This window comes from Anopheles coustani, chromosome X, assembly GCF_943734705.1.
Source record: "Anopheles coustani chromosome X, idAnoCousDA_361_x.2, whole genome shotgun sequence".
Lineage (NCBI taxonomy): Eukaryota > Metazoa > Arthropoda > Insecta > Diptera > Culicidae > Anopheles > Anopheles coustani.
This window is the reverse complement of record NC_071290.1, coordinates 12,184,874-12,196,812: the sequence shown is the minus strand read 5'-3', so window position 1 is coordinate 12,196,812 and position 11,939 is coordinate 12,184,874. Positions and strand designations below refer to the sequence as shown.

The 11,939-nt window shown below is 48.3% G+C and overlaps 1 protein-coding gene across 1 annotated transcript; it reads left to right on the top strand.

Annotated features, from left to right (window-relative positions):
* The first annotated feature begins 5,173 nt into the window (after positions 1–5,173).
* LOC131269295 (tau-tubulin kinase homolog Asator) lies at positions 5,174–11,449 on the top strand. Its single transcript, XM_058271646.1, has 9 exons — positions 5,174–5,272; positions 5,340–5,490; positions 5,570–5,784; positions 6,947–7,086; positions 7,152–7,281; positions 7,368–7,487; positions 7,578–7,757; positions 7,829–8,050; positions 9,917–11,449. Exons 1-9 carry the CDS (start codon positions 5,225–5,227, stop codon positions 11,447–11,449), a joined length of 2,739 nt encoding a protein of 912 aa, XP_058127629.1. The 5' UTR covers positions 5,174–5,224.
* The last annotated feature ends 490 nt before the right edge of the window (positions 11,450–11,939 follow it).

Sequence of the window (11,939 nt, the reverse complement as noted above, 5' to 3'; positions counted from 1 at the left end):
ACCGGACGCAGGACGAACCAGGCTCGTTGTTCCGCAATCGATTCGCAAGGAAGTGGTGCATGCCGACGTCGACGTCAGAGAGTCTCCGTAGAAACCAAACCCGTAGGCCGCGCCTGACCGAAAACCCGATTGCGGACGAGATTGCCCACCGGGTGGGTCCCTCCCTTCGCGTGTTTCCGGTGTTTCCGGAGTACACAACACGAGGCACCAGTAACATTACCGTGGTGGCGCACGGTTTATTATGTTCTTGTGTTTTTTTTTGTTTTGTTTTTTGGTTTTCAGACCAAAACGGCTATTTATATTGCGGAACAAATATTGAAGCACACCGAGTCATTGCATGCCCACACGGCCATGGACTTTCCCCTGATACTAGACCGTCTGCCTGCCTTGTCTGACTGTCTCCTTTTTTATTTTTGCCTTGTCCACGTCCAAGAAAATCCTTGGCCGCCTCTTCCGCCTTCAGGTTTTGCGCCGCTTGCACCACAGCACCACCCTGTCTCGGTGGCCTACTTGATCCGGCGGCCTCGGACTTGACTGTCCAACAAAGACATTTGTGTGTCATTTGATCTGCACACACGTCCGGGAGGGGGGGGGGGGGGCATCGGAGAAAGGATACGAACAAGGAGCGCACAATCGGATGCACGGAAGACGGGACACATGCCAAGGAGTCGGAACCAGAAAGATTCCCATCGAACCTATGATACTTCCCAGAGGAAAAGGGGAACGTAAATCTGGGAAAATCTCCACAACCGTAGTGCAGAACGACTTTCGACGACTCCGAATTTCTCCGATTTTGCAATCAGCATATTTATCGCTTCCTAAGGACGGCGTGTCCTGCGAATCGATCGAAATGCCCGTCGTCCCCTTCTTGGGGTTTTACGGCCCACCGACACTGTTATTCGGGTGGGGAACGAAAAAAAGTATCTCATTTTCCACTAATAAGGACCATGGAAGGGGGGAAGAGGAGGAAAATAACTCGGTGCGTGTCTATGTGATACAATAATTAATACCATGCGTGCCGATAGTTTTCGCCCATTTAAAAAAAAGAAAAAGGAACGGCACTGGCAATTTCGTTCTCGATAGATAAAAAAGGAAGGAGAGCAGCGAGGGGGTTCGGAGTGAGGGATGGGGATGCGACGTCGTCGTGTCCTTTAGGAAAACTGCCATGCGAACACATTGCGAACCACTCCCCACTCGGTTCGCTCGAGCTTTGCTGCCAGCTGAGAACAGATGACGATTCTTGTAGGCTTCACCCACCCAAATGGCTCGTGATTGAAGTGTTTCGTGTGCGTATGTGTGTGTCTGTGTGTGTGGCTTTCGGAAGGACGATGGTGATGATGGTGCTGATGATGTCTTCCAATTTATAGCACCGGGTTTTTTCGTCCGACCTGGGTGTTGTTGAGGCAAACGGGAAAGGTAATATTGAACGGTGTATGTGTCACCTCTGCTGCTGCTGCTGCTACAATCAATCTCGGTCGTCGGCATCGTGTTCAACACATCCACTCCTCACCACGCAAGGACGTGTGTATGGCGGTTTATGGCTGCGTTGCGCTGGACACCTATCAAACACGCTTGCCGAACCGTGCAGCGGAGATATCGATCAACACAGCCCGGAGCCGCACAGTGGTCGCTGTCCGGATGGTCGCCGGCCGCATGACGTGTGTGTTCTTCGTCCCGTTTTTTTTTTTTTTTTTGCTCCCCCCGTACAAGCGAAACATGACACATGGGCGGTGACCGTCCCAGCATGCGGGATGATTTGATTCTGTCCTAGGATCTTGCCCTCTTGCCATTCGCAAGTTACATGCCGAGGGATTAAAAAAAGACCGTGTGCGGCCCTACCCCCCATGCACGCTATGTACAGTGTGTATCTCAGCCTGGCTTTTTTGTTGGCTTATATTTTTCGAAACGTATCTTCCTGCTTCACGAAGTACGGACGGGGTTTTGTTCGCATTACTCGTTCTAAGCATGCCCGCCTATCTTTCGCTCGGTTCGCTATTTTCTTTCTCTCGCCCTCTGTGTGGGGCGTTCCACGCAGTCCCTTTCTCCCCCCGATACCCACCCCCCATCCACTTTCAGGTTAAGGGACCGCGCGGTTTGTCACACGAACCACGCGACTCACCAAAGCCAACTGAACCTCGCGGGATGGGTCTCTCCGGCTCTCTCCCTCTTGCTTGCTCGCCTGCTTGTTTGCTTTCTCTTCGGGTATCGATTTTCCCACCCGACCCCGAGAGATCACTGCTCTGGTTTTCTGGGTGGCGAGTGCTTTTGAAACGATTTGCCCCAAAATCCGCATCCAAAACATCGCGAACATCACAGAAAACCAACCCCGCTGGTCATTGCCTGCGTGTGTGTGTGTGTGTCTGTAATGTTGTTTTTTTTATCTAATTTCTTTTTTAATTTTTACTCATCTCCTCCTCACAAGAGGTGTGTAGCACAAGAAGGCGCAATTATTTTTTGCTTCCGCACGCCCCGCCGCCTTCGTTCGGTTTCCATAATACCAACCAACCAACCGGAGATTTTCGCCGTGTCGCCGCGGCTCGAAGACAAGGTAACGGCCAAGGTCGGCCATCTCTTTGAGGTGCCATCCCGAAAAAAAAGAGGTAGCGGTAGTCGTGCGTAATGCTCTCTCTTGTCAATCGCTATTTTTAGCATCGCGGTAACAAGCCAACTTTGCGGGAAAGTCAAAACGAAAACCTTATCCTAAACCACGAACCACACGAAAATATATGTATGTGTTTGTGTGTGTTGATTAGTGCCGAGTGTGAAGGAAGGGAATCGGCACATCATCAGGAAATGTTTTTGTTTTGTAACACCTCCACCCTCCCCCATTTCTATCAGGAGGGGGTGCAGGTAGATCGGAACAGATTGCAGAACCTAAGTGCTGGAAATCACGCAAAGAGGTGTTCTTAACACACCTCTTTGGGTAATAGGAAACATACCACCTTCCCGCGATTATTTTCCCAGGTTCTTGGGTCTCTTGGCATGAACCTAAGCCAACCGAAAAGGATATAAAACCAAACCGTTCGGCATATGGAAAATTTCAAAATTTAGGACCATTATCGGATCCATGCTCCTTCCGTTCGTATGACGCGAACATCCTTTGTGGGAAATGTGGAACCATCCCCCCACCGCACGACACCTGCTAAACGGCTCGCGCAAGTAGGAATATTGTTTACGCCCGAGCTGTCTCCTGGGGAGCAAACGTGGCCGGGTTAAAATTACACGGCCCCATGGGTGGGCGATCCAGACATTCCGAAACCGGGCCCGGTACTGGTGGCCTCCCAAGAAAAACCGCAGTGCCAACTGCCCGCGGTGTGGCAATGTCAAATTGGTAGCTCCATTAGGGGGGGAACGATACAAATAGCATTTTCTTTTGCCCCTTACATACACACCTGACACCACCACAGCATTTACGGTAATGGATGAAGACCGGAGGCCTTAAAACCGTTGTTATATGGAGTCGGAAACAGACTCTGCCTCGGTTCGAAACATTCATTCCTTTGCGCAAAACAAATATAATGTACTTAAAGACATTACGACGACTGCAGACGAAGCGGAGATTAGTTTCATTTGGTTATCTTTCATTGCTTACTTATCATCTCACATTGGGTTAGATGTTCGTACACAAGTCCTTCGTGAGCCTCATCCTGCTTATCGGTCTATTTTCATTCCCGAAGACGATTGCAATCATATTCAAACAACTGGATTGAAACTATAGATTGATTACTATCTCTCTTCAAAATAAAATTAGTTATGGTCATTTCAATTCTAGTGCATTACCAGATGCTAGATTTACGACATAATACATCAGAAAGGTAAAAGACTGGCGGTAGGATTATTGTTTCGCATTCAGGACTTTAGCAAAGATAAAAGTGGAAAAACAAAGAATTAGAGTTGTGTCTAGTGAATGATAAAGCGAGATTCATTCGCATAAAACTTTTACCCAATCGATTTGATCGAATTGAATCATGTTGAAGATTAGAATCTCAAAACATTGATTATTCTTTCGAAACTTACATGAATCTGAATGAGTATTTCATGAAACTTTATGATTTTGTTTGCTATTCCTATTCATTCTAATTTTTAAGAATCTTAAAATCAATGCAAAGAGTCATCTCCTGATTTGACATTTGATTTTCGGAAAGTGGCGAAAACCCTACTTAAAATCTTCCGCAATATCTAAGGCAATATTGAAGCCTCACAACTGGAAAATAAAATATCGCACATCAGTAACTTTTCCGAAACCGAAAAGTTCCAAACAATAAGCGCTTGAAACGGTTTCTTTTTCGTTTCGCTTTGGCATTAACACTTCGCACAGTTGATTCGGTTTAGATGTATGTAGTTCGTTCCCTGCGAATTGGTCGAATTTTTAGTCCTCTCCGAAAACTGTTCGTGGTGCGTCATCAGCGTCCACCGGTCGGCTACACAGCTGATACATAACGATTCTCGTGCCGGGATCCTGTGCCTGACAAAGGCACACATCAAAGGAAGAAGTTTTCGATTTTTCGCAACTGCGGAGGCGAGCGAGCGCAATAGTGTTGGTTGCCAACCCGTTTGGTTGGTTGGTGATTCACTTTTTAGCTTCAGCTAGGCGAGTGAAGCGAAGTAACCTTTGGACCATCAGGCGCTCGATTCCAGGGATTTCTTTCCTTGCGCTGCAGAAGCTGCATCTCGAAACAACCGACCCGTTGTGATGGTGAACCGTACAGCACACATACACACACCTTAAGCCGAGCACGGAGCACAACAGTGCCGGCCATTGTGCTGGCTTGCAGGTGGCATTTGAAACTGGCTGGTCAGCACATACCAGGAGTTTGGTGTTTTGGTTTCAACCTGCTGCCAAAAAACCCTGCTTTGGTCTTTTGTCGTTCTGATTCGATTTTGTTCTCCCCCGTCTTCTCCTTTGTAGCCATGACGTCCGTGTGCTTCTAGTGGGGACGTGAAGTGGATCGAGGCTCCTCTCAGCTGTTCGCTGCCCGCAAACCTCGGGGGTTTCAGTAGCGCCGTGGCGCCGGCCGAGTGAACAGGGCGTGTAGTAATACTAGTGCAGTTACCGGGAGAGGTGTAGTTACCCAGCAGCTACAAGGCAGCAGCTATAGCGACGCACGATTGCAAACGGTACCGGTCCGTTCCCTAGTCCCTAGACCCGTCCCGAAGACCCGCCAGTGACAGCGGGCCAGACTTGCTAAACACTCGCGAACCGGACCGGACTCCGCTCCCCGCGATGGACGATCTGCTGCAGGCTGGCCATGTGGTGAAGGAACGATGGAAGGTGTGTCCTCCTGTCTCCAAAACACCGAATCCGACGACTGACACTGTGATACTTTTTTTTATTGTAGGTACTGAAGAAAATTGGTGGCGGCGGCTTCGGCGAAATATACGAGGGCCAGGATCTGATCACCCGGGAGCAGGTGGCGCTGAAGGTGGAGTCGGCCCGCCAGCCCAAGCAGGTCCTCAAGATGGAGGTCGCCGTACTCAAGAAGCTGCAAGGTAACTGGTAAACAAAAACTCGCACAAAACAGGCATCTCCTTTACCGGTTTCCCCCCGTTCGCCGATTTCGTTCCATAGGGAAGGAGCATATCTGCCGCTTCATCGGGTGCGGGCGAAACGATCGCTTCAATTACGTCGTGATGCAGCTGCAGGGGAAGAACCTGGCCGAACTAAGGCGCTCGCAGGCACGTGGTGCCTTCTCGCTCAGCACAACGCTGAGAATTGGCCTCCAAATACTGAAATCGATCGAGTCCATCCATTCGGTCGGCTTTCTTCATCGTGATATAAAACCAGTGAGTATTCCAGCAGTACCAGGAGCGACCCGGCTTTGGTGTATCGCTTGTTCTCGCGCGATTGCCTCTGTTAGTTACAAATCGGTTCAATTTTTAATTCAGAAAATCTAGAACTTGTTTACTCATAAGTATCTCCCCAAGTAACATTTCCAATCCTTTATAGATTTACACAAGTTTCATCAATGTGTTATCATTGTTGTACTAAGTCAAATTGCTCTTATTGAAGCCTTTTTTTGTGCAATTCAGTCTTTAATAATTTCATAACCGGCCATTAAAACTAAACTTGTTGTCAACTTGAAAACTTAGTCAGAGTCTGTGTCTGAAAACCAGTCATATAACATGTGTACTAAAACCATATAGACTTAACGTAGTCTTGTGAGGGAATGCTTACGATTTTTCGACACTTCGATCAAGCGTTCTGTTGTTTATATGCGAAATTAAATATAATGGCACCTAAAACTGCTTTTATATCATATTGTAGAACATAGGGTCGTTACAGTATCGTAATCATAACAACAAACAATTTCTATATTTGTGTAGCCTTACGTAAACATTTGGTGTTAATAGATTTATTGTGTACTTAAGAATGTTCTGCAAATTAGTTTAAGGTAACGAGAAGGCTATTTTCTAGTCTTGAAATGGTTTTAGAGGATGGTTTTAACAACGTTATGTATACCACATGTATGCATACCGCATTTAAAAGTTACTACTCTTGAGATAAAACTTAAAATGTTACTTGGGTCAGCTCGAACTTTTGACGGACATGCCTTTCCGCGAAAAGTTAAATAACCTATGGTCCGGGAATGAGTGTTACAATGTATGTGGTGTAAATGCATAGCATGGTTTATGTTTAATCGATACATTGCGAGACAATCAAAGGTTGTCTTACCTTAGATTGAAATACTTTTGATGTGTTCTAACTGTTTCCATTTCTATCGAAAATCGATAGGCTGTCATCATTTACGTTTGAATGAAAAGAAGATTTTATGTCTACGAATTTACTGATTGTCGGTGCTGAATGACACCTTTTGCAAAACGATCTGGATTGTTATCATCGAAAGGATTCGTTTTAAGTTGTTATTGTACATGGCATGTACTTAACATGGCGCTTCTTGTTAACCATTTTGCGACGCTTCCTGTGCCTGTGTCTTTCTCCCCGCAGAGTAACTTTGCCATAGGAAGACTACCGCTCACTAGTCGTAGGATCTACATGCTAGACTTCGGCTTAGCTAGGCAGTACACAACCGGAACGGGTGAGGTGCGATGTCCTCGAGCGGCGGCAGGATTCCGCGGTACCGTACGGTAAGTAACCCTCCGCGCCTACATCAACAGAGCTCACAGTAATGCCATTGCTCCCTCTCTTCCAGGTACGCTTCATTAAATGCGCACAAAAATCGGGAGATGGGCCGTCAGGACGATCTGTGGTCGTTGTTCTATATGCTTGTTGAGTTTGTTACCGGCCAGCTTCCATGGCGTAAAATTAAGGATAAGGAGCAGGTGGGTTGGCGTGGGACAACCTGTCCGATGCAACTTGATTTCCCGCCGGAAACTAAATATCATTTGCGTTTGCATTCCCCTTGCAGGTGGGAATGTTGAAAGAAAAGTATGATCATCGTTTGCTACTCAAGCACTTGCCTTCGGATTTCAAGTACTTCTTAGAGCATATTCAATCGCTAAACTATGCTGACAAGCCGGATTACGCAGTAAGCACGAACGAAGACACGAGGGATGAGCTGTGGGTTTTAACTAATGCTGGTGTTTCTTTTCTTTTCCCCACATCTTGTCTCCATCAGATGCTAATTTCGCTGTTCGAACGATGCATGAAGCGTCGCGGCGTGAAAGAAACGGACCCGTTCGACTGGGAAAACAACGCGGAGCAAACGTACAGCGCCGGTGGTGAAGCCAAAGCGATCAACGCAGCCGTACCAAAGAGTGAACTAATCAAAAAACATAAAGATATCGAAATGACCGAGGTAAGCGACGCAAAACGCAATATAGTTTGGTGTGCTATTTTAACACCACCCCTTTCTCCCACTTCTTCTAGGAGAAACGTAAGCCGATCGTGGATTCGGCCAAAGTCATGCACACCGAGCCGATAGAGTCGATGAAGCCGCTGCAGCAGAGCGCGGTCACAGCCGCTGCGGCCGCCGCAGCCAAGACGGCTCAGAACAACCACCACGATCCGAACGAGCCGAACGAGCTGAAGATCCAGCAGGAAACCAAGACGGACGCGGCCCTGCCGTCGATCGAGATGGTGGTCGTCAAGGTTAGTGAGGCGTGTCCGTTTTTCCTTTTCCAGTGGTCTCATGGGGGATTTCTACCACATCTCCAAGAAAAGCGTGCAGTACAGTGCGGGTTTTACTTCGACACACTTCCACTATCCGATCAGGACAACTATCTGATGTTGATTTAGAGAGATATTAAGAGAGCATTTATTCCTTCCTTTTATTTTAACTCAGGAAGGATGCAGTAAGTTAAATGCATCGTGCAAAAAGTTAAATGTAGAAACCTTTGATTCGTTTGAAATGATACTCATGTTAACATTTATAACGAAGAGGATCGTTATCTTAAACATTGCAGGATGATTGCAAGAGGTGTTTTTGGCAAAAAGGTGCACATTTAAAATATATTTAAATATATTTAACTGTATTTATATGCCGGTATTATAATACCGTATTTTAGATTTGACGACACTCATATGAAGATCACTGCTATGCAATGAGTAAAATGGGATTTTATATCAAAATTTCGCAGTTTTCTCTAACTATTCTGTTTATCTAGTCTATACAACCTCGGAATCTTGTAACACAATTTTGTGTTGTACTAAATCAATAATTCAATATTTGTTTTAAATCAACCCATGCCAGTAATTGTTTTGGAGATGGTGTTTTGAACCAAACCAACAAAACATTTATTCATAATTTTGTTATTTTTCTTATTGGCAATTCTCTTGTAATTAGCACATTAATGGTAGGATGATTATGATTTTCTAAAATTATAGAAGTTGATGAACTATTTGATGTTGTTTGAACGAGAGAAAGAGAGAGTATTTTTGTAACTCAGGAATATTGCAGTTAATTAAATACGTCGTGACAAATATGTAATGTAGAACCTTTGGATATCAAATTCAGATTTTCAAATGATGCCTGTGTTCACCTTCATAACATCCTTTTGTTATACATCATACATTGCAAATTGATTGCAAGGGATGTTTTTGACAAAAAGGGACACAATAAAGAGCACGCCAAATAGTGTCGTATTTTAGATTTGAGGATATGAACATTAATGCTATGTGATAATCAAAATTTTACGTTCTTTAAAATGTTCTTGGTCGAGAAAACTTTGATATCTTGTAACACAGTTTTGTGTTCAATGTTCAGTTTTTAAAAACATCTGCGAACATATCAATTATTATTTTGGTGATGGCGTTTTGATCCAAAACAATAACACTTTTATTTGCTATTTTGTTATTTTTCTGATCGGCAAATGTTGTAGGGTGAATATGATTTTCTATTAACTCTAGAAGTTGAAGTGAACCCGCACTGTCCAGTGCATCGCTGGCAATCGGAGATGCAAACCTGCGCGCATGCGTCCTGCGTCGGGTTTGCGTTCGGTTAAACGGGTCCTCGGACCATCCATTTCCGTTTTCTCGGATTATCGATGTGTTTTTTCTTTGTACTGAAAACGGTTTTATACAATATTTGTCTCTCTTTTTTCTTCTTTTCTTTTCTTTCTTCTCTGTTTGTTTATTTTTATTCTCCCCTTTATGTTCTTCCGATCTCCAATCATACATATAAAACTGCTTGTCAATGTAATTGTTGCGCGCCCGCATTAACTTGCCCTTTGAACGGAAAAAACAACTTGTTGTCTCTTTGCCTAACTTGTATTGTTGTTAATCGCTGCTTGCTGCTGCCCCTCAACACTATTTTTTCGTTATCCCCGGATGGTTTTCGATGGTGTTGTTGCTTCTTTCGCAATGCAATGTAAACAAACGGGTTTGATTGCGATCCTATTTCTCTTTCGTTTGGCTCTTAATGTTTCCCTCACTGTCGCTTATTTGCCTGCCCTATCCGCCCGCTTTCCGTTCGCTGCTTGTTCGCTGCAGGGTCTAATAAGTTTTCCTATTCACCAGAACGAGATACCGCTGGTGCGGGCCCACACGGAGGTGATGACGAAGCCGGTCAAGCACGGCAGCAACCGGCTACGAATACTGACCGCGCCGCCGGTTAACATCAAGGACTTCACCTCGTCGTCGGGCGACAAGCACCAGCAGCAGCAGCAGCAGCGCGATCAGCAGCAGCCGCATCACCACGCGCCGTTCCACCATGGCAGCAACGACCTCAGCAACGTGTCGATGGACCTGAAGGCGAAGCTGCTGAAGACGGAGGCGGACGACCTGTCCTACTCGCCGGCGGTGGACGGTGGTGGCGGGGGCGGCAACTTGCGCGATCTCGCCCAGCACTGCCATCAGTCGCAGACGACCAGCGCGTCGCAGAAGCACCAGCACCAGTCGCACCCGCTGCAGCAGCTGCGCGACCATCAGCATCAGCGCGACCACGACCAGCAGCAGACGCCGCAGCAGCACCAGCTCCACCAGCTGCAGGAGCAGCTGCAGCGCCAGAGCCACGCGCTCAACAAGAGCCTCCGGTCGCTGGGCAGCTCGACGACCGCCACCAGCAACAAGTACGCCGGCCGCAGCATGCACACCGACGCGGACAAGAGCTGCCGGGACTACTCGATCACGCAGCACGCCATCATCGACGACGATAACGCGAGCCAGCACCAGACGCCCAAGTACCAGGGCGCGCTCACGCTGGCCTCGCAGTGGAAGAGCCAGTTCGACGACTCGGACGACTCCACCGACGGCCTCTGGAAGGGCGAGCAACATTCCGAAAATGCATCGAAGAAGAACTACACTAACCTCAACAACAACAAGAGCAGCATGGCCGCTTCGACCGCCGGCGGCGTGGTCGGCGTCGTCGGCGGCGGGAATCAAGCTCCTCAGGCGTCCCCGCCGGCTCAGCAGCAGCCGCAACCGCCGGCATTTCCAGCCACCAACGCAAACAACGATCCGAAGGCCGAAGCCACCGCCCCCGCCGGAGGGCCCAAGACGAATGGAGTCGGGGGCGGGGAGGAAGCGCCACCGCCGCCGCCGCCCGAAGAGGCCGCGGCGCCGGCCAAGGAGGAGGACGCGGCTGGTGCGGCGAACGGTGTTAGTGGTGCTGGTGCTGGTACCGTGCCGCTGTTCGACAATTCCAAGGTGGTGGCGTCGGTTGCTCCGCCACCACCGCCGCCGGCCACCACCACCACCATCTCGGCGAGCATCATGGCAATACCGCTGGCCGGTGGAGCGGCCGGCTTAGGAACCGCGGACGCGACCGACGCCCTCATGGCCGATGTTACCGGCAATGGCACCGTCGCCACCGTTCCCTATCCACTCCAGTACGATGCCGACGCGGGCGACGAAGCCGGCGAGGAGGAAGAAGAGGAAGAAGTAGAGGAGGAAGAGGAGGAGGAGGAGGAGGAGGAAGAAGAGGACGAAGAGGAAGAGAACGGACCGAGGGGGGTGGGCGTGGTCGGGCTGGTTGGCGGGTACACGGCCGTCGCGGGCGCCCCGGTTGCGGCCGGTGGCAACGCGGAACTATCTAGTAATCTCAAATCTTAACTCACTCTCTCGTTCTCTCTCTACCCCCCCCCTCCTCCCTCCCTCTCACTCTTTCCCACTATCCCTCTTCCTTGCGGGTGTGCAATCTTAGTTCACCAACGCAGCAATAACACGCACGCACGGGTTGCACCGAAAGCCGAAAGCCCCAAAGGTGACATCCTCCACCACAAACGCTTGAACCTTTGTGCTCTCTAACCCGACACGGGCGGGGGGGGGGGGGGGGGGGGGGAACGTACCGGAACTCGTTGCGCAGTGTCCTTCCACTTTTGCAGTAGCTTCAATGTGTTTGAAACTACCCAAATCACACTTGGAACCACTTTGACCGTCGCTGTCAAAGTGTTCGATACGAATACGAAGCATCATAGACCGGAATTATTATTTATAATTAACAGATCGGCGTGGGTTCGAATCCCAACCGAGACCGGACCCTCGAGATGACTGACTACCCACGTACAACAGGGAAACAAGTCTCGTAAGCCCTTAACGGGGC

Coding starts and splice junctions, on each gene's coding strand:
- LOC131269295 (XM_058271646.1), top strand. CDS start 5,225: ATGGACGATCTGCTGCAGGCTGGCCATGTGGTGAAGGAACGATGGAAG. Junction 7,087..7,151: donor GGATTCCGCGGTACCGTACG/GTAAGTAACCCT, acceptor CCTCTCTTCCAG/GTACGCTTCATTAAATGCGC. Junction 7,758..7,828: donor AAGATATCGAAATGACCGAG/GTAAGCGACGCA, acceptor CACTTCTTCTAG/GAGAAACGTAAGCCGATCGT.